The 19,222-nt window shown below is 39.4% G+C and overlaps 1 protein-coding gene across 3 annotated transcripts in view; it reads right to left on the reverse strand.

Moving 5' to 3' along the window:
- The window catches only part of IL17REL (interleukin 17 receptor E like), a 91,953-nt gene that overhangs the window by 18,093 nt on the left and 54,638 nt on the right, over positions 1-19,222 (reverse strand). For all 3 annotated transcript variants that reach the window (XM_063445067.1, XM_063445066.1, XM_063445065.1), the window contains exons 11-15: positions 14,978-15,022; positions 13,094-13,151; positions 12,057-12,202; positions 8,446-8,511; positions 2,049-2,106 (exon numbers count right to left, since the gene is read on the reverse strand). In XM_063445067.1, coding sequence (XP_063301137.1) covers positions 2,049-2,106; positions 8,446-8,511; positions 12,057-12,202; positions 13,094-13,151; positions 14,978-15,022 — 373 coding nt within the window. The remainder of the gene's footprint in view (positions 1-2,048; positions 2,107-8,445; positions 8,512-12,056; positions 12,203-13,093; positions 13,152-14,977; positions 15,023-19,222) is intronic.

Consider the following 19,222-nt stretch of genomic DNA (forward strand, 5'->3'; position numbering starts at 1 on the left):
CGCCCTCGCCCTCTCTCGCCCTCGCCCTCGCCCTCTCCCACCCGCCCTCTCTCGCCCTCGCCCTCTCTCGCCCTCACCCTCGCCCTCGCCCTCGCCCTCGCCCTCTCCCACCCGCCCTCTCTCACCCTCGCCCTCGCCCTCGCCCTCTCTCGCCCTCGCCCTCGCCCTCGCCCTCTCCCACCCGCCCTCTCTCGCCCTCGCCCTCTCTTCTTCTTCTTCTTCTTTCTCATGTTATCCTATCTCCATCAAGATGTAAGAACTGGCGCATGTATCAAAAGCTTCATGGTTACCGATCTCAAGCCGTACCCACCATCTCTCACAATGTACTTTGCCTTTACCTTACATTTCTCTTCAATAGGGTTAAAATTCCAGCTGAAGAAAAAAAAAATCTTAATAAAAAGGCCTTGTTTTTTTCTTGTTTGTTTCCTCATCTGTGTTTAGATCCGCATCTCTATGAAGATTTTATGGTTATATTGAGTCTCAAAGGCGCTCACTGCAATAACCCTTCACCCAATATAACTCGTTTTCTGACCCGTAAAGTATTATTACTCCCTAAAATAAGCTTGATATTGAAAAATAAACTACTCCTTAGCACACGTGTTTCCGCCCATATATTTTGTACACTCTTCCACAGGCAGGGTCTCATGCTCTAACCATGGTCCCATTTCCTCACAAAGGATAAAGCACATGGGTTAAAACAAAAGTCATAATATATTTCTCCATTCAATTACAAACAAATTAACCTTAAAGCGCTCCCCCCCACCCACCCCTCCACTGAAAAATTAGTATTTCATAAAGATAAAACCTTTATGAAATACTCATTTTAACCGATTAGGAATTTCACTAAAATTCCAACCAAGTCAAGAGATATCCTGAGATAAAGTAGAGACTACTTTTTCTCAGTAATTTTTATTCGCTTGATACTTCTTGACACTAGGCGGACGTACCGCTGTCAATAAACGTCAATCACCCCAGTCGTCACCAGTGATGGATGTGGGGTATGGGCTCTGTCTATGGAGGGTCTCACAGGATTCTCCATACACCTCAATGCTGTACCCTCGTGCATGCACAAGAGTTCAGCAGTAACAGCGGTTTCTGGTGCTGGAGCACCAGGAGTTGAAGAGGACACACTGGGAGAAGGGACAGGTTCAGGTAAGTAGAACTCACCTTAGCCTGCTCCACCCTGGCAACTGGACCCCCAGCAGTGATGTCACCATCGGGGTCCTTGCAAATTCTGCAAAGTACCCAGACTGTGACAGTGCCGCTTTAAGAAGTGATGAAAGGATACAGAGATCAGTATCTCGTGATATATTCATTTTGATTGTTTACGACGTTAAAGAATGAAGACTGAAAACAAAAATATATTCTGGCACCTACCATATGCAAATAGGACTCTCAGAATACATTTTAGTAAACATTTTCCTAGTAAAGTTAAATTATAACTATACAGAATAGTCTTAACTCTTTGAAAACTGCAAAGTGATAAACTACGAACTATTTAAGACCAAACTAATCTTCAAACCTGGAATGGATGTTATGAATACTGTGATCTCCATGGCGTGCAACTTATTTTACCTCGGGCCAAAGAGAGAGAGGAGAGCAAGATAGAGAGAAATAAAGTGAGAAAGAACACTATAAAACCGCTGAAGGAAACCCTCCCCACACCTAATAAAGTTCCAGGGGATTAACAATGTTTTCACTCATGCAATGTAACCTTTGTCAAGTCCGACTGAAACATTATCAGAACGTTGTCACGAGTGTTCTATATAATGTTTCATTAAAAGTCTGCTCTCAGAGGAACCATGCGTGCCTGGACTTAGTCCATATTTCTACCAAGTGATATAGGGGTCTGGTCAGGATGCGAAAGCTCTTATGATAAAAACAGTAATTTTAACTTGAGTGCAGTACCTTCTCCGTATATTTACGGATACTACATCATTTCAGGTTTTCATTGTTACAGTAGTACTGTATGTCTCATATGTGACAGTGATAGGGGTTTAAAATGCTTTACCCACTTTATTTCTTAGAAATTGTTTTTGAATACTTACTGCAAGATATATTGCAGATCTGGACCGGGAACGAGTAGTTTACATCTGTCCTTAAGCCCTTAAGAAACAAGAAAAGCTGTGTTACTCCTCTGTTTATCATTATTCAAGATACGTGCTGTATACTTTACTAACAAGGGCCTTGCTTTAATTATTTTGCCCGAAAACAGACGATAATTATCAACTTTTTGTTGCCGATTTTTATTTATTTAATTTTGGCTGGATTTAAATCACCTCATACTTTATTTTCAATTTCAGATATAGGTGTTGGCTTTTATATTCGAACTGATATTTTTTAGCTAGCACAATACAATATCAACACTACTATTGTTAATAACTAGTGATGTCGCAAACATAAAATTTTCCGTTCGCGAATGGCGAATGCGAACTTCCGCAAATGTTCGTGAACGGGCGAACCGGGCGAACCGCCATAGACTTCAATAGGCAGGCGAATTTTAAAACCCACAGGGACTCTTTCTGGCCACAATAGTGATGGAAAAGTTGTTTCAAGGGGATTAACACCTGGACTGTGGCATGCCGGAGGGGGATCCATGGCAAAACTCCCATGGAAAATTACATAGTTGATGCAGAGTCTGGTTTTAATCCATAAAGGGCATAAATCACCTAACATTTCTAAATTGTTTGAAATAATGTGCTTTAAAACATCAGGTATGATGTTGTATTGATCAGGTAGTGTAAGGGTTACGCCCGATTAACAGTGACAGACCAAACTCCCCGTTTAACGCACCGCAAACAACCGCAAACAGTCCATTTGCACAACCGCAAACTCCCCATTTGCACAAGGTTGGATACCAAGCTAGCCATGTCCCGTTCCTTGTCCTCACTGATGTCATTGAAGGTCTCTTCCTCCAAACAGCCACGTACAACACCAAAGGTCTCCGAAAGGTGACAACAAGCCCCCTGTATTTTTTTTTTAAATGTACACTGCTGTTACACCAGATATGAGTTGCACTGGTGTGACACTGTGCCCTGGCAGGCCCTGAAATGTACACGTGTGAAGGAAACTGACTGCTATTATTTCACAGTAAAATTATTTCACAGTCAAATTTCTAGTTTTTTTTTTTTAATGTACTCTACTGTTACACCAGATATGAGTTCGATTGGTGTGACACTGTGCCCTGGCAGGCCCTGAAACGCACACGTGTGAAGGAAACTGACTGCTATTATATTACAGTCAAAAAAGTTGTTTTTTTTTTTAAATGCAAGCTATTGTGACACCAGATATGAGTGGTGGCACTGGGCAAGTGGGCACATTATACGCTGTGAGCCTGACACACATGCTGGCAGGCAGGCAACTGCAATTAGATTACACAGGAAAAAAAAAAGCAGACTGATGATCTAGCCCTAAAAAGGGCTTTTTGGGGTGCTGTCCTTACAGCAGAGATCAGATGAGTCCTTCAGGACTGTAGTGGACACTGAATACACTAGCCTAGCTATCGATTTCCCTATTAAATCAGCAGCTACACTGTCCCTCCTCTCACTAAGAATTCAGCTTCCGGGGTCTAGCTGTCATGGAGGAAAGACGCACTTCGTGTGAGCTCCCTCAATATCTCACTTTAAGCAGCTATAAACAAGCGAATTTCACCCCAGAAGGGGATGACCCAGCAATGTTGCTCCTACCTGACCGACCCGACATGCTTAATAGCAGTCAGCAACTCGACAGAAACTTACTTACCTCCGCGTGGCAAGTGTGGCCTGGTGCTCACCGGGCGGGAGAGGCGGCCGATCTCCCGATCCTGGGATGCTCAGGAGCAGCTACTTCCAAGCAGGAGCTCTGTTATCCCCCCCCCCCCCCCCCCGGACCAGTGGGGGTTATCCCGGTCCACCCCTGAGAGGCTGTCTGGAGCTAATGGACGCACAGAGCACAGCCGCCCAGGCTGACATACTCATCTGCGACTCTCCCAATATGGCGGCAGCCGCGTGTCCTCCTGGTACCAGCAAAGCATGGCAGGATATTGAGTCTAAGCTGGACAGACTCTTTAATCAATTTTGGAAGCAAATAACAAGCAGGAAGCCCCAACAAGCTCCACCACAGCCCCAACAAGCTCCACCACAGCTAAGCGAAGCAGTCCCCATTAAAATCCACCAACGCAAAAGGCGTCGAAGACGGGACCGGAGGCACAACCAGAAATGCAGAGCCTGCCCCACGTCAAGCACTCGCCTCCACCTTAAGCCACCACAATCCCGCACCGGACGTGAAGCACCACCGGGACATATCCGACCACCCGACAAAACAAGCTTCCACCACGTCAAGCCGCGAACCCGGCACTCAGCCAGAGACTTGCCTTTGTTGTTCCAGGTATCAGGGACTCCCAGGGTCTGCACCTGGCACCCAGAAGGGATCGGATGAGCACAAGCAGTAAACAGCAGCCTGCCAAGCATGTCCCACTATAGCCGATCCTCCACACCATGCCTTTGATCACATGAACTGCTCTCTGCACATTAACTAATCGTAAAGTAGCAAGCGTTTAAACATGTCATTATTTCACCTCCTAAAGAGTTTATTGTCGTAGTTCCTTACATGCCTTTACCTTAACCGTTCATGTATTATGTTATTTACTAGTCTCATCTCATGGGGCGACTCACACTTGATTTATAACTAGTGGTGGAGCTGCTGATATAAATACACAGTTGATAACGTGCAAGCGACACCCTAAACATGACAGCCATCTTTCACAACAATGTACTGCTATATACTCATACCCTCAGTGCATCTAGCCATGATATACGCACGTTCAGCCTAGCATGCTCAAATATAACACACTTCTCTCTAAAAAAATAAAAAAGAATAAAAAAAAAAGAATACAGCTTCAGAATTAATCTAAATTGTATGCTGCCTAGGAGGTGGGAGGGTCTGAGAGGGAGGGTCTGCTGCTGATTGGCTGGAATGTGTCTGCTGACTGTGAGGTACAGGGTCAAAGTTTACTCAATGATGACGAATAGGGGGCGGACCGAACATCGCATATGTTCGCGATCCGTGGCGAACGCGAACAAACTATGTTCACCAGGAACTATTCGTCTGCGAACCGTTGGGGACATCACTAACTAACTATTAATCACTATTAATAACCGTAGTGAAAAGTGTACAAATACTTAACTTAAAATTTATAGTGCAGCCTCCCAAGATCGTTACCCAAAGAAGACGACCTTTTCATATATAGACAACCAAAAACACAAAAATCTGGGATACAGCTGAAAGTAAATCTAAAATGAGCATAAAAATACAAATAGTGAAGTACAGTTAACACACTCAGTCATGCGCTATACATAGATGCACTTACAGAATTGTGAAGAATATATCACTCATAGGGTGCCTCCCCCGATGAAATGGGGGGCTAGTAATCCCAATCAAGTGATGGATGACTGACACCACCCACGGAACCACCAATAGACACAGGGATTAGCCCTATTTAAAGGGGACTTGGGGATGGGAGGAATAGGATGTCTTTTTACATGCTGTAACTTGTATATTGATTTTATTTATAATTGCGGTCCCTGATGAAGTTCTTCGCAGAATGAAACGCGTAGGACCATACCGTTTTTTCTTATATTATATTTTATATTAATGGTGATTATTCACCTTTTATCAATAAAAAATCATAGTTTTTTCCTACCATTACCTGTTTGAAGTCTTGAGCATTATTGAGAAACTTCACAAGGAACCAAGGGATTACCAGCCCCCCATTTCATCGGGGGAGGCACCCTATGAGCGATATATTCTTCACAATTCTGTGAGTGCATCTATGTATAGCGCATGACTGAGTGTGTTAACTGTACTTCACTATTTGTATTTTTATGTTCCTTTTAGATTTACTTTCAGCCGTATCCCAGATTTTTGTGTTTTTGGTTGATATTTTTTTAGCACCTGATAAGCCTTAACCAGCAATTTACTCAATCCTAACCGAGAAATGGCTTATGGTTTTCCTAAACTACTAAAACACCCATTACAGAATAAAATACTGGGCAACCAGATTCAGGAGTCTTATACAGCTTCCATTCCAGTCTTCACAGTCAAAGTTATAGAGCCATACTAGTAGACAAAAAATAAAAATAAAAATGGAAATAAGTTTGATTTTGCCTTTGTAACTAAATATCACTCCCAGGCTAGGGAGATTAAAAATATAATTAATCGTCAAATTTTTTGAATAATATTTTACCCAACAAACCAATTATAATTTATAAAAAAGCTGACAATCTAAAGAACAAATTGGCTCCAAGTATACTCCCTTCAGCTAAAACTATTCCAATACAACCTACACACAAGGTTTTTTTCGATGTGGAAAGTGTTCCACGTGTACTTTTCAAAAAAAGAATACTAATACATTTATGGGCACATATACACAACGAACATATCATATTAAAAAATTAATCCAGTGTTCCACCACCCATGTAATTTATTTATTACAATGTGGTTGTGGAGTACAATATATTGGTCGGACTATTTGAAAACTTCATGTCAGATTATTAGAACATTTCCAAAATATAAGAAATAAAAAATTAGACCATAGTCTATCTAAACATTGTACCTATTGTCCACATTTTTCATGGAATACATTTTTAGCAATTGGGATAGACAAAATAGAAAAACATTGGAGAGGAGGAAACATTGAAACTTCGTTAAATACAAAAGAGGCCCAGTGGATCTTTAATTTAAAGACTTTAACCCCTTAAGGACACATGACATGTGTGACATGTCATGGTTCCCTTTTATTCCAGAAGTTTGGTCCTTAAGGGGTTAAAGTATGGTTTAAATCAAGAAATATACTTAGCTGGACTTATCTGATTTTTTTTATTATTTATTATTTATTATTTATTTATTTTTTATTATTAATATTAATATTTTTATTCTTATTTTTATTTTATTTTTATTTTTATTTTATTTATATTTATATTTATTTTTATTTTTATTCTATATTATTTTTTGCTATTCTTATTATCCGATATAAAATACATTAAACCAATAAATTTCCTGTTTAGAAAGGCTTGAATATGTGAAATGCTTACTACCTACATGGCAACATAATGTATTGTTACACTGTATATATTTCTATATTATTGCTGCTAAGAAGTATCTGATATCAAGTTCGTACTCGGTCCGCTATACCGGAAGTTACGTCACCCGGAAGTAACAAATGCGTTCCAGGGTGGAACGCACACTATCATCTGCGAGTGATTTCTTCATCTCCCAGCGGATATGTAAGAAGAATCTATTCGGATTACAGTCATACATCCCTGAGGAAGTCCAAAGAAGGACGAAACGCGTTGGAGTTGTTTATTGGTTCATATGAACTTTTATCTTTATTTTATTTTATTTTATTATTGTTGGTGCTGTCTACCACTTCCTGCTGTGATTACATTGGCTGATGTACGTGGATACCACCTTGGTGTGGAGACATGCTGTCTTTTATTTGAAACATTGTGCAATATTTGTAATAAATTGTTACCTTTTTTATACAATCTGCACTATCAATTTTCCTCTTTTACTTTGAGTGGGCAAGAAGATTTGTCACTTTCTATCCAGAATTGCATCGCTGGAGGTTCCTCACATCTCATTAATTCCCTAATATTAAGGGAGATACGCCTGAATTCATCCTAATCTTGTGAGTTATCTACCACCCCCACCCTCTACATGTGTTAACAATATTACACTATATACTTTTATATTTCTCTCTATAGATATATTTTTAAGACTGAATACATCTACGATATCCAGTTTGTATTATTTTCATTATTATCACTTTGTGGTGAACAGCACAGTTTTTTCCTTTTGTTTTTTTCTTTTCTTTTTTACTATTGTATTTCGAGTGTCTATAAGGGAACACTTTAAAACCTTAGGTACTCTGTGTAATATAGCACTACAGTTAATTCTCTATTTTTCATACTAGTAGACATGCCTTCAGCAATATTAATTTCATATAGTACACAAAATTCAGGTATGTCCTTCACATTCCCTTTTGGTGTCCATGGTGACCTCAGGTTCTCATTAATGTTCTACAAAGAATCCTCAGCATCCTTAGAATTTATTACATCTTAAGGGAGGAAATACACTACTTTCACAATTTACCAAAAAATTGAGCAGGGCACATCATCTACGTAGCACAAATCATGTTGATAACTATTTAGATTTTTTGTTTTTTAATAATAATTTTTTAATAATAATAATAATAAAAAATCAGAAAGATATATAAAAAATTCTAGCAATGGAAAGTTCTAGCAATGAAGCAATCACCATGGAAATCAGTGGTATTTGCAAATCTATTGCATTTGTTGATTTCTGCGATTATTACTTCCCTTTTAGACCGTGTCCCCACTTTTAGAAATCTCAGATCCTTCATTTTTTTTTCTACATATTTGATGACTTTCATGCTGACATTCTTACCTGAATGCAAATATTTGGACTGCACAAGTCGCGTGTCAGACTTAGATTTACATTCACAGACGTTCCCTATAGGAAAGAAAATATAAATACTGGTGTATTTTATGTCTAATAAAAAGGTGTTTTTAACAGGGTTATTTACCAAAGAGAGAATTAAAATTGAGTTCAAAGTGAATTTCAAATTTAAGGGAGTAATATCTTTACTGTAAAAATGATCTAAGTCGGCTACGCTTCTAATTCGGCTAATTTGGCCTTACATTTTAAATTCCCTTTGAATCCACTTTGAATTGAAACTTAGTGAATAACCCAGGAAATCCACGTGCAATAATTAAATTGATCTTAAAGTCACAACATGTCATAAGTTATCTTTAGGCAAAATCGTTATTGCAACATTAATCAGACTATTGACGATTTTCCTGGGAAGTAAGATAAAAAATTAATCACACTTTCAATAATGACATGACACTCAATAAAACAAAAATAGTTTCCAGTCACTTGAGAATTCAGCTTTACGTCATTACTTATATATATATATATTTTTTTTTTTAACAATTTTCTTTTCAAACCAGCTTATCTTTGTACTTTGATACCGTAATGTCCTGGAGTAATTTCTAAGCAAATATGGCAAGCTTAGTGCAAGGAGAAAGTTACATAACAAGGAAATAGTCTCAATGCTGACATTGCAGTATCTAACTTTAGCTTCTTATCTTCACTCCTTCAGATCTGATGTAGACATGGGTTATGGAAATATCACAGCGCTAGAGAGATATAATTATGAAGCAGACTGATAACTAGCTATGTTTATAAAAACAAAATGAGTAGTTTACCTGTGCTGTTACTTAGTAGCAATCAGAACATTCTATAAACATTCTATTGGTTCGTAATGACAACTTCCCAGCGTAGAAGAATTATAATAACGTAGTCAAAATAATATAGCCACAATATATTATTAAAGATCAACTGTAACTTCCTAAGATTTAACATTTTTAATATCATGTTAACTATTCCCATTTTATAAAGCAAATATCTTCCTTAAGATCTAAAACTAAAAGTAAGTGTAGGAATCCACACTGCCGTATTAGCCAATATTCTAGAACAGGGTGCCTCTGTGATGGATAGAAATAAATGTATGTAAAATGGCTATTTGTCATATGCACCTGTGCTCATGCCCTACTCAGAGCACCCCCTCCCATCGACCAAAACCTTCATGTAACAAGATGGCGTCTCCATCCGGGACTACACCCAAGATTATGTCATCAACATCCTGGTGGAAGCACATCCAAATTAAGGACTTAACCAATTAAAAGCTTACAGAGAGAATTACGTTGATGCTTACTAATCATGTTTGCACGTTACACATTCCTTTGCCCATATAAGCGGCTGCCTCCTCCCCCTCAATACACTTGGAAGTTTTCATTTGAACTTTGGTGTCAGTGTGATTTCTTCAGCGTGCACGCATTACTACACTTTAAAAATCTGGACGGGGCAGATATTCAGGCAGACACTTGATCTGGTCCAAAACACCTCCATCTTGGCTCCCTATCAACTATTACTATAAATGATGCCCTTTGACCATGGTAGAAAAGGTCAAACAGAAAAAGTGGTTTTATGTTCCTCCTCATTTACATTCTGTGCCCTGGTTGTGCCTCGATTGAACTGGATTTGTATGTCAATTTTACAAATCTTTCATATAGATTTAAAAGAACATGGAGTATCATATGGAAAAAAGTTTAAGACATGTTGTCAGTATTTTAAATGGTTGGATAAAACACAGTGTATCATGTTATTATGAGGGGGCTGGGAATCCCTCACAATGGGATAAAACACAATGTATCATGTTATTATATTATTATGAGGGCCCTGGGAATCCATCACTATGGTATAAAACACAATGTATCATGCTATCATTAGGAGGCCTGTGAATCCATCACTATGGGATAAAACACAATGCATCATGCTATCATTAGGAGGCCAGGGAAACCATCACTATGGTATAAAACACAATGTATCATGCTATCGTTAGGAGGCCTGTGAATCCATCACTATGGTATAAAACACAATGTATCATGCTATCATTAGGAGGCCTGTGAATCCATCACTATGGTATAAAACACAATGTATCATGCTATCATTGGGAGGCCAGGGAAACCATCACTATGGTATAAAACGCAATGTATCATGCTATCATTAGGAGGCCTGTGAATCCATCACTATGGGATAAAACGCAATGTATCATGCTATCATTAGGAGGCCAGGGAAACCATCACTATGGTATAAAACACAATGTATCATGCTATCATTAGGAGGCCTGTGAATCCATCACTATGGTATAAAACACAATGTATCATGCTATCATTAGGAGGCCTGTGAATCCATCACTATGGGATAAAACGCAATGTATCATGCTATCATTAGGAGGCCAGGGAAACCATCACTATGGTATAAAACACAATGTATCATGCTATCATTAGGAGGCCTGTGAATCCATCACTATGGTATAAAACACAATGTATCATGCTATCGTTAGGAGGCCTGTGAATCCATCACTATGGTATAAAACACAATGTATCATGCTATCATTAGGAGGCCAGGGAAACCATCACTATGGTATAAAACACAATGTATCATGCTATCATTAGGAGGCCAGGGAAACCATCACTATGGTATAAAACACAATGTATCATGCTATCATTAGGAGGCCAGGGAAACCATCACTATGGTATAAAACACAATGTATCATGCTATCATTAGGAGGCCAGGGAGACCATCACTATGGTATAAAACACAATGTATCATGATATCATTAGGAGGCCTGTGAATCCATCACTATGGGATAAAACACAATGTATCATGCTATCATTAGGAGGCCTGTGAATACATCACTATGGGATAAAACACAATGTATCATGATATCATTAGGAGGCCTGGGAAACAATCACTATGGTATAAAACACAATGTATCATGCTATCATTAGGAGGCCTAGGAATCCAGTGTCCTTTTTGCCTCTCCTACACCACTTAGCATCTGACGAGGGAGCAATTCAGACTCTTAATGTATTCCAGGTCTAAACAGAGCTACAGCCATGTTTTTTGCTGACACCAAAATGAATGAGGGATTAGCCATTCATTTCCCTCCTGCATGGACAATCCCAGAAACCCACTCTCTATTTACTTGTTTGTTTATGTATTTCCTTTGTTTACTTGTTTAACTGTTTGGATGTTGGCAAACTAATGATGTCTGATTATTCAAGATGGGATATTGGATTTTGTGTTGTGCTGGTACTTATACAATGATCTAACTCACAACCTCACTTAAACCATTAAAGTCAATTGGCCCTGGCTGAATGGAGTGGAAACACTGCCATATGTGTTTGCTCCTCCAATTCCTTTTTACATCAATCAATGAAAAACACCCTTCCTAAAGTCAATCTTAGCACATTTTCCCCCATTAAAAGTGTGTATTCTGTTTCGACCATTACAACTTTTTCAAGAACTTATATGATGTGACCTTAAAGAAGGAGTGAACATTCAGAGGGTTCCCCAACTGCTATAAACCTTCACAGCATTTGACTGCCATTCGGTACAAGTACTTACAAACCCGTCTGTATACTCACCAGGGAGATCAAATCAAATGTATGGAGAGGTACACATCCATCGGGTTTTGTCCTCTTACAGACAATCACAGAGAACTTTGCTTTGGCCTTCGACATGATTCTGACTTTAAGCAACTCATCTGTGACAGTAACATTCATGTCCCATCCTTAAATAAATAGTAATATGAACCTTTATTAAAGCATGTTCTGTATGCAGCTAAAAACACTTAGTGATGACAAGCACAATATATCATCTTTGCATAGAAGCAGACAAAATAGAATGCTGTTTACATAAAAAGGCGTCCTATAGCAAGACACATAAATTAAACATTCCCAGCACATTGTTAAAAATAAATTGTTTAAAAAAGTATCGAATTTTACACTAGACACCTGGTGAGCAGTATGGGGACGCCCAAGATAATGTAATTACAAGTTTTTCATGTGGGAGTCAAATATTGACAAACTTTTTTTTTCCTTCTGGGAAATCCTTACCTTGATGACCTTAATAATAATCATGAATTGATTTCTCTAGAGATAAAAAATGAATTGTTTGAAAATGTAATCGGACTTTACACTAGACATCTGGTGAGCAGTATGGGGACACCCAAGAAAGTCATTACAAGTTTTCCATGTGGGAGTCAAATATTGACAAACTCTTTTTTTCTTCTTTTGGGAAATCCTTACCTTGATAACCTTAATAATAATCATGAATTGATTTCTCTATAGAAATGATCAATATAATAGGAGCGTAGTGTGATCTTTTGTCCCAGGCAGTGATAGAAGAAACAATTGCAGTAACCTGAGGCAGAGATTTAAAGTAGAGAAATCATTTTGGAAGCCAGTGGAATGTCGCTGATTACCTCAACGATTTCCCCAGTGTGACTGCACTTCTTTTATAAAATGTTACCCTAATTTTATAAATTCCCCCAGTTTTATAAATCTTGCTCTTTGTGTCTCTCCCATTTTTTTACCTTGTTAAATTGAATATGTTTAAGACAGTTTATCAAGAGTAGGACAATGATCTTGTTACTATAAAAATAATATGTTTTAATGCTCACCTGGAAATTGTCCAAAAGAAAATGGGCATCTGATCCAGGAACCGATTTCAGTGGAAAACTGAAAATACAAAGTAGCAATTCAGTAACATTGTAGATTAGAATGGTGGGCTCATTAAGTTACACTGAACTGTTCTTAGTAAGTGTATACCATGCAAAGTACAACAGCTGAAGTAATCACCATGGAAATTAAAAAAAAATTCTACTAACTCAATTGTTTAAATTGTTAAGTGATAACCATGTAAAATTTAAGTGATTAGCAAACTGGTCTTCATAGGCCAAAGATGAAAGTTATGTAGATGACTTTTTGACTGATTACTAGCCTTTCTCTACACACACTCATGGTTGAAAATTCCCCTATAGTTAGATAAAACTCTTTCCAGCATTGCCATACCTCTCCAAACACCCTATACATATCTGATCCCATTGGCTCCTGAATATCCAAGCCTGGGATGACCAGTCTTTGCATACAAAGAGTGATATGCGTTTCTGCTGTAGCTTTAAAAATCATGAGGACACTAACCCCAACTAACTGTAACCCTTCTCTCTCACCCTAAGCCTCCATAACCCATTTAAACATGGCCCTTTATATCCCGTATCCCAAGCCTTGTGTCTACTTTACTTCTGCTTTAATGCATTATATAACTACTAAGAAGTATAAACCACAAAATAACAAACTGTGAAAAATGTTATTGTTGAAACAATGATGCATGCCTTCTTGTATTTGACCTGTAACTGGCAAAGGGACAGAAAACCTTCGCACATGAGATATTTGCCATATCTTGACAAAATACTATATGAATCTCGAGAGATTTATGTTTAGTTCCATGAGTTATGATACAAATATTGAAGTTACAACTTCAAAAGATAGTCTGGTCTGCCTCTAAAAACATGATAGGAAGGTTACTTTAGGAAAATGACTACATTTAAAACATGGAAAAAATGTTCCAAGTTGGCCTGGCATCAAGCAAGAGCAAATCAAAAACTGCCCTAGCATTGAAAGTGTTACCAGTTCTATTACATATGGAGAGAGGAGAGAGAAGTAAGATGTGTCTAATTGTCTATATTTTATGATTTTATGACGGAGAATGCAAATACAGGCACAGTTTATTTGTTATACAACACCTGTTTTATTCATCTGTTGCATACAGAGAAAAGAAAAAAAAAGAAGAGAGAAAAAGAAAAGTCATCTGTGAACAAGGTATAGGTATGGTGAAAAATAGATTCAATGTTTAAATGTGTTCAACTTTGGCATAAAAAAAGAATGTGTGTGTGTATGTGTGTGTTAGTGTTATCATTTGCAGGGCTGAAGGGGCAGCATCTATGCCCTAAATTGATTAATGAACAGGAAATATATTTTTTCATATAATCTCCAATTAATATATGGCTACTGACACGGCAGACTTTACCTTGATATTGGTTGAGCAAATTTCTTTATTTATTAGTTTTTTTGTGTTCATTTTTTTAACTTTTACAGTTTTTACTTGCTGCTCACCATCTTTGGTTGATTAGAACAATAAAACTCATTGCACGTAAGACGGAATTTTGTGCAAACTAAGACACTCTGGTATCCCACACCTCCCCTTTCTTTCTAGCTTGTGGACATTAGTGTGTTGTGCAATACTGTAATAATAGAGAAAAAAGTAAAGAGAATCAATAAGTGTTCTTATTCTAATTCTTTTCACCAACCATTGGTTCTCTATTTCTCATTCTTTGCACACTCAATCTTACCAACCCAAAATAATTAGCACGTGCAGCAACAGCATATAGTATACTGAAAGCTTGCAAACAAAATCTCTCATACAGACTCGTGAATGTTATTACGGTATTATCTTTTTTTCAATTGGTAACAATCAAATATAGAACCAAGATGTGTTGAATGTTTACCTTCATGCAGAGTCGGGGATGAGTGTCTACCTGCATGTACGACACCTGCATTGAAAATGTAAAAATAAAATACAACTTAGTGAGCATAGTAAATGGGAAAAAAAAGTTATAAAATCTGCTGAAAAGGTAACTTGGATACAAAATTACTTAAAACAATATCTTTTTGTATAGCATAGTTTGCCAATGCTGTTTGTCATTAGTCCAAGGCTTCTGTTTTTTGTGATATGAACACTTGGTCCGACTTGAAAGGTATACTCAGAGAAGTGTCTTAGAGCCAATGACCAACTTAGGTCAATGCAAAACAAATAATAGCTCACAAGAGAAGCGAAACTTGAGAGAAATGTTGTCAACACAAGTTTGGAAATGTGAATATATTACTTTATATAATAGATTACTTTATTCCTTATTGAATTAATTGAGCATTTAACATTTGACTAGACTTTTGCAAGGCTGAAATATTGAGTTCATCCGAATGTCTGAAAAAATATTTTGGTTATGGAGGACCAAATTCCATCCATGAGACATGTTGATTAAAATTGGTCCATGCAATAGTGTCGGAGACAACAATTCTGACCAAAACGTGCAAAAAATTTACCTATAAATGGACTGCAAAATATATTATTATTATTATTATTTATTATTATTATTATTATTATTACCATTTATATTCTGTAGCGCTTTACAATATTATTAGAGGGGGAATTTAACTATAAATAGGACAATTACAAGAAAACTTACAGGAACGATAGGTTATTGAGGACCCTGCTTAAACGAGCTTACAGTCTATAGGAGGTGGGGTGTAAGACACATTAGGACATATATAATATGTAAATATATAAATATAGATTTTTATTTTTATTGCTCATGTTTTTTTTCTATCACATCTCACTTTATCTGTGAATAAATCACCATTTAGTACCTGTCCTCTAACCATCAATCATCTTTTTCTATCAAATCATCTTCTTTTTGGTGCCACAGATAGAACTCCAAATTACAAAACAAACAAAGTTGCTCATCCATTTGTTTTGTGATTCGTCCATATGGTCTTTCAGAGCTGTGGAATTCAGACAGTCTTCTGATCGCCCAATATTTGGATGAATCGCCATTCATAATGCACAAGTCTACATTTGACTCAGATTAGGTAATGTTGAATCTTACACACAAACTGTGAATGTACTCTGTTCCCTTTCAGCTCAGAGTACACCTGTGTTAAGCTTCTTGATGCATCTAACTTTTCATAATCTGATCCAGGTCCTAAAACAGTAGGTTTACTGAAAACTCAAGTTATTGGCTAAACTGGGACTTGTGGAATATAGACAAGGAAATTGCTAATGTTAGCCTGAAATACAGAGGTGTAACTAGAAACCATGGGGCCTTGGTGTGAAAATACCCCCATACATCTACTCCCGCCATCTCCCAAACGTCTATACTTCAACTCCCATATATTCCCCCCCGCACCTCTATCCTCCCCCTCCCATACGTCCTCCCCGCCACCCTCCTAAACCTCTATCCTCCCCCTCCCATACGCCCCCCACACACATGCAAACACATACACATGCAGATATGCACATAGACAAACACACACTCACATACAAACACACACACATATACAGACACATAGACATGCATACACACATAAATACAGACACACAGACAGACATACACACACATACATACACATACATACACACAGACACACATACATACACACATACAGACACACACATACATACAAACACATATACAAAATGTTTTAGTCACCCTCCTGTTTCCTACCTTTTAGTTGCAGGAGGGTGACTTTCCCTGGGGTCCAGTGGTGGTTCAACCTGATGGGAGTTCCCACTCTGACTCCCTCCTCTCCTTCCTCCCATGCGGCTCCCGGTATAAGCTGGGAAGAGTGACCGGGGTTGACACTTCCTCCCAGCTGTGATGTTGTCAAATGGGGCCCGGTCGCGCTGTTAAAGCGCTGACCGGGCCCCCTGGAAATTCATTGCCATCGGGTGACTCTAACAGCATGGTGTCATGGCTCCCGGTGATTCTAATAAAATAGTAAAGTAAGCAACCACGCCGACAGAAACAAATTTTACTTACCTTGTTCGCGGCAGATCACTGTCTTATCTCCCTCCTGTCCGGTCCCCAGCGGATGTGACACTCTTAGGAGTACCTACCGCTGCGGTTCGGATTTTTAAAATAAACTTACCGTCACTTTCACCAAAGATGACGCCAACGTGCGTGCCACGTAACGTCATAAACACGCACGCAGAGGTCAGGGTCAGAGGTCGGAGGCAGCCAATTACAGCCAAAGGAGGGGTATTTAAACCCAAATTACCTTTCTGTCAGTGCCCTGTTGGGGTTTCCCTTTGCTGATTATCCGAGAGTGTGTTCCTGATCGTATTATTCTGGTTTTTGACTTTGCCTTCATTTTGACTTCCCTGATTTCTGATATCCTTGACTTTTGGCTTTCCCTCATCATTGTGTCTCATTCTGTATCTCTGATCTCGGCAAGTATTTTGACTATTCTTGGGTACTTTAAGTCCGGCCATTCTAAGGTCGTGTTACACGTTATCCTTAGTCCTAGGTGTGATACTATTTCTGCATGCTGGATCAACTAGTAATCCTGATACATGGGCCATCCGATGGGCCCCTTCAATGCGGCTCTGGCGGTTATACCGCGTGGGCCAGGGCCGCATTACTTAGCCAGCAGGATCCGCGGTTGCAGGGAGGCCGGGCTCCCTGGAGTGGCGTGCTCGGTTGCAGCTGCGACCCCTGCGACCGTGGTAGTTCTGCCACTGCTGAAAGCTCTATAAACTCTGCAATTTGCTTGTCAGTTCTTCAATGAATAACACAGTAAGAATTATACATTAATTTGCACAATACTATAAGGTGGGTAGTGTTTGGTACTTTTTATATTAAACCTTAGTGGTAACAGAAATAACGAAGTCCAGGATTCCCACTTGCCCCATTTTGCAGATTAATGGTGCAAAACTCTACAAGTCGGGGGGCGTGGCCTGACCGAGGAGCGAGCTGGACACGAGGTGGTGAGGATCCTCTTCAATAGCACCGCAAAAAGCATACAAAAGCACGAAATATCAAGCTTGATTATCCATATCAACGAGAAGATGGATAAAAGACCCTCAAAGAAGCACCGGTAGAAATCCCCGGACATAGGGGCCTCAGTGGCGGATATGTTTGCCACGTTTGCTCCACGTCGGCAAGAAGCCAAGATGGCGGCGGCCAAAGCCTGACCGCCTCAAGATCCCCAATGCACACAGTCCAGACTACTGGGGGGCCGCAACAAGCTCTCGATACGGCCCAAATACTGAACAAACTGACTGAAGTCAAGCAATACCTGGCAGGGAAAATTGAATGCTCCACAAGGGTGCTAAGAGGTGAGATACAGGTGCTGGGAGAAAGAACTTCCCAACTAGTGCAATGCCAGAAAGAAACCTCAGTGGCCTTCAACTTAACTGTCACCCATATAAACAACCTCTCGTCCAGACTTCAGTCAGCGGAGTTGGAGATTGAAGATATGGCTAATAGATCCAGATGGAATAATATTTGCCTGAGAGGCTTGCAAGAAAAGGCAGGAGAAGGTCCACTGGTGGACCAAGTGATGGAGATCCTGAGACATCTGCTCCCGGACTTACCTGACAACATGTGGCATATAAAAAAAAGCCCACAGGGCACTTCGAACAAGAAGATCGAATGCCAATGTCCCACGAGATATAATAATCCGATTCCTGTATTTCCAGAGCAAAGATTCCATGATGCAAAAAGGCAGAGACAGCCCCATACAATACAAGGGCTCCGATATCTCCCTCTACCAAGATCTGACTCCTTGACCCTGCAACACCGGGGGGAGTGGAAACACATCACAGATGCCCTCAGATGGGTGAATGTACAGTATGCCTGGGAGTTTCCATTCAAGCTCTGAGTTTCCATACACCCTGGAGGAGATGCGACGGCTCTCTTTTGCAACCTGGGGATCCAGGCACCATTACACCTACCATCCACCTTCTCTGAGCCAGGTCATCTACAGGGACTGCCAAGAGAAGGGTACGCTGAGGGAGAGGGAGCCCCCAGCTGCACCCCTGCGTCACCTGACAGTCCGGCCTACTGACCCATTCATCAATTTTCAGGATCCCTCTGGTATTGTTGGGATGAGGACAAAGAGGGGAGAGGCTGGATTATGGCATGTATACCTTGGAGGGCCCATTCTTCACAATGGGGAGGGCTGAGGGAATG

The sequence above is a fragment of the Pelobates fuscus genome, chromosome 3, assembly GCF_036172605.1.
Source record: "Pelobates fuscus isolate aPelFus1 chromosome 3, aPelFus1.pri, whole genome shotgun sequence".
In the NCBI taxonomy this organism is placed as follows: Eukaryota; Metazoa; Chordata; class Amphibia; order Anura; family Pelobatidae; genus Pelobates; species Pelobates fuscus.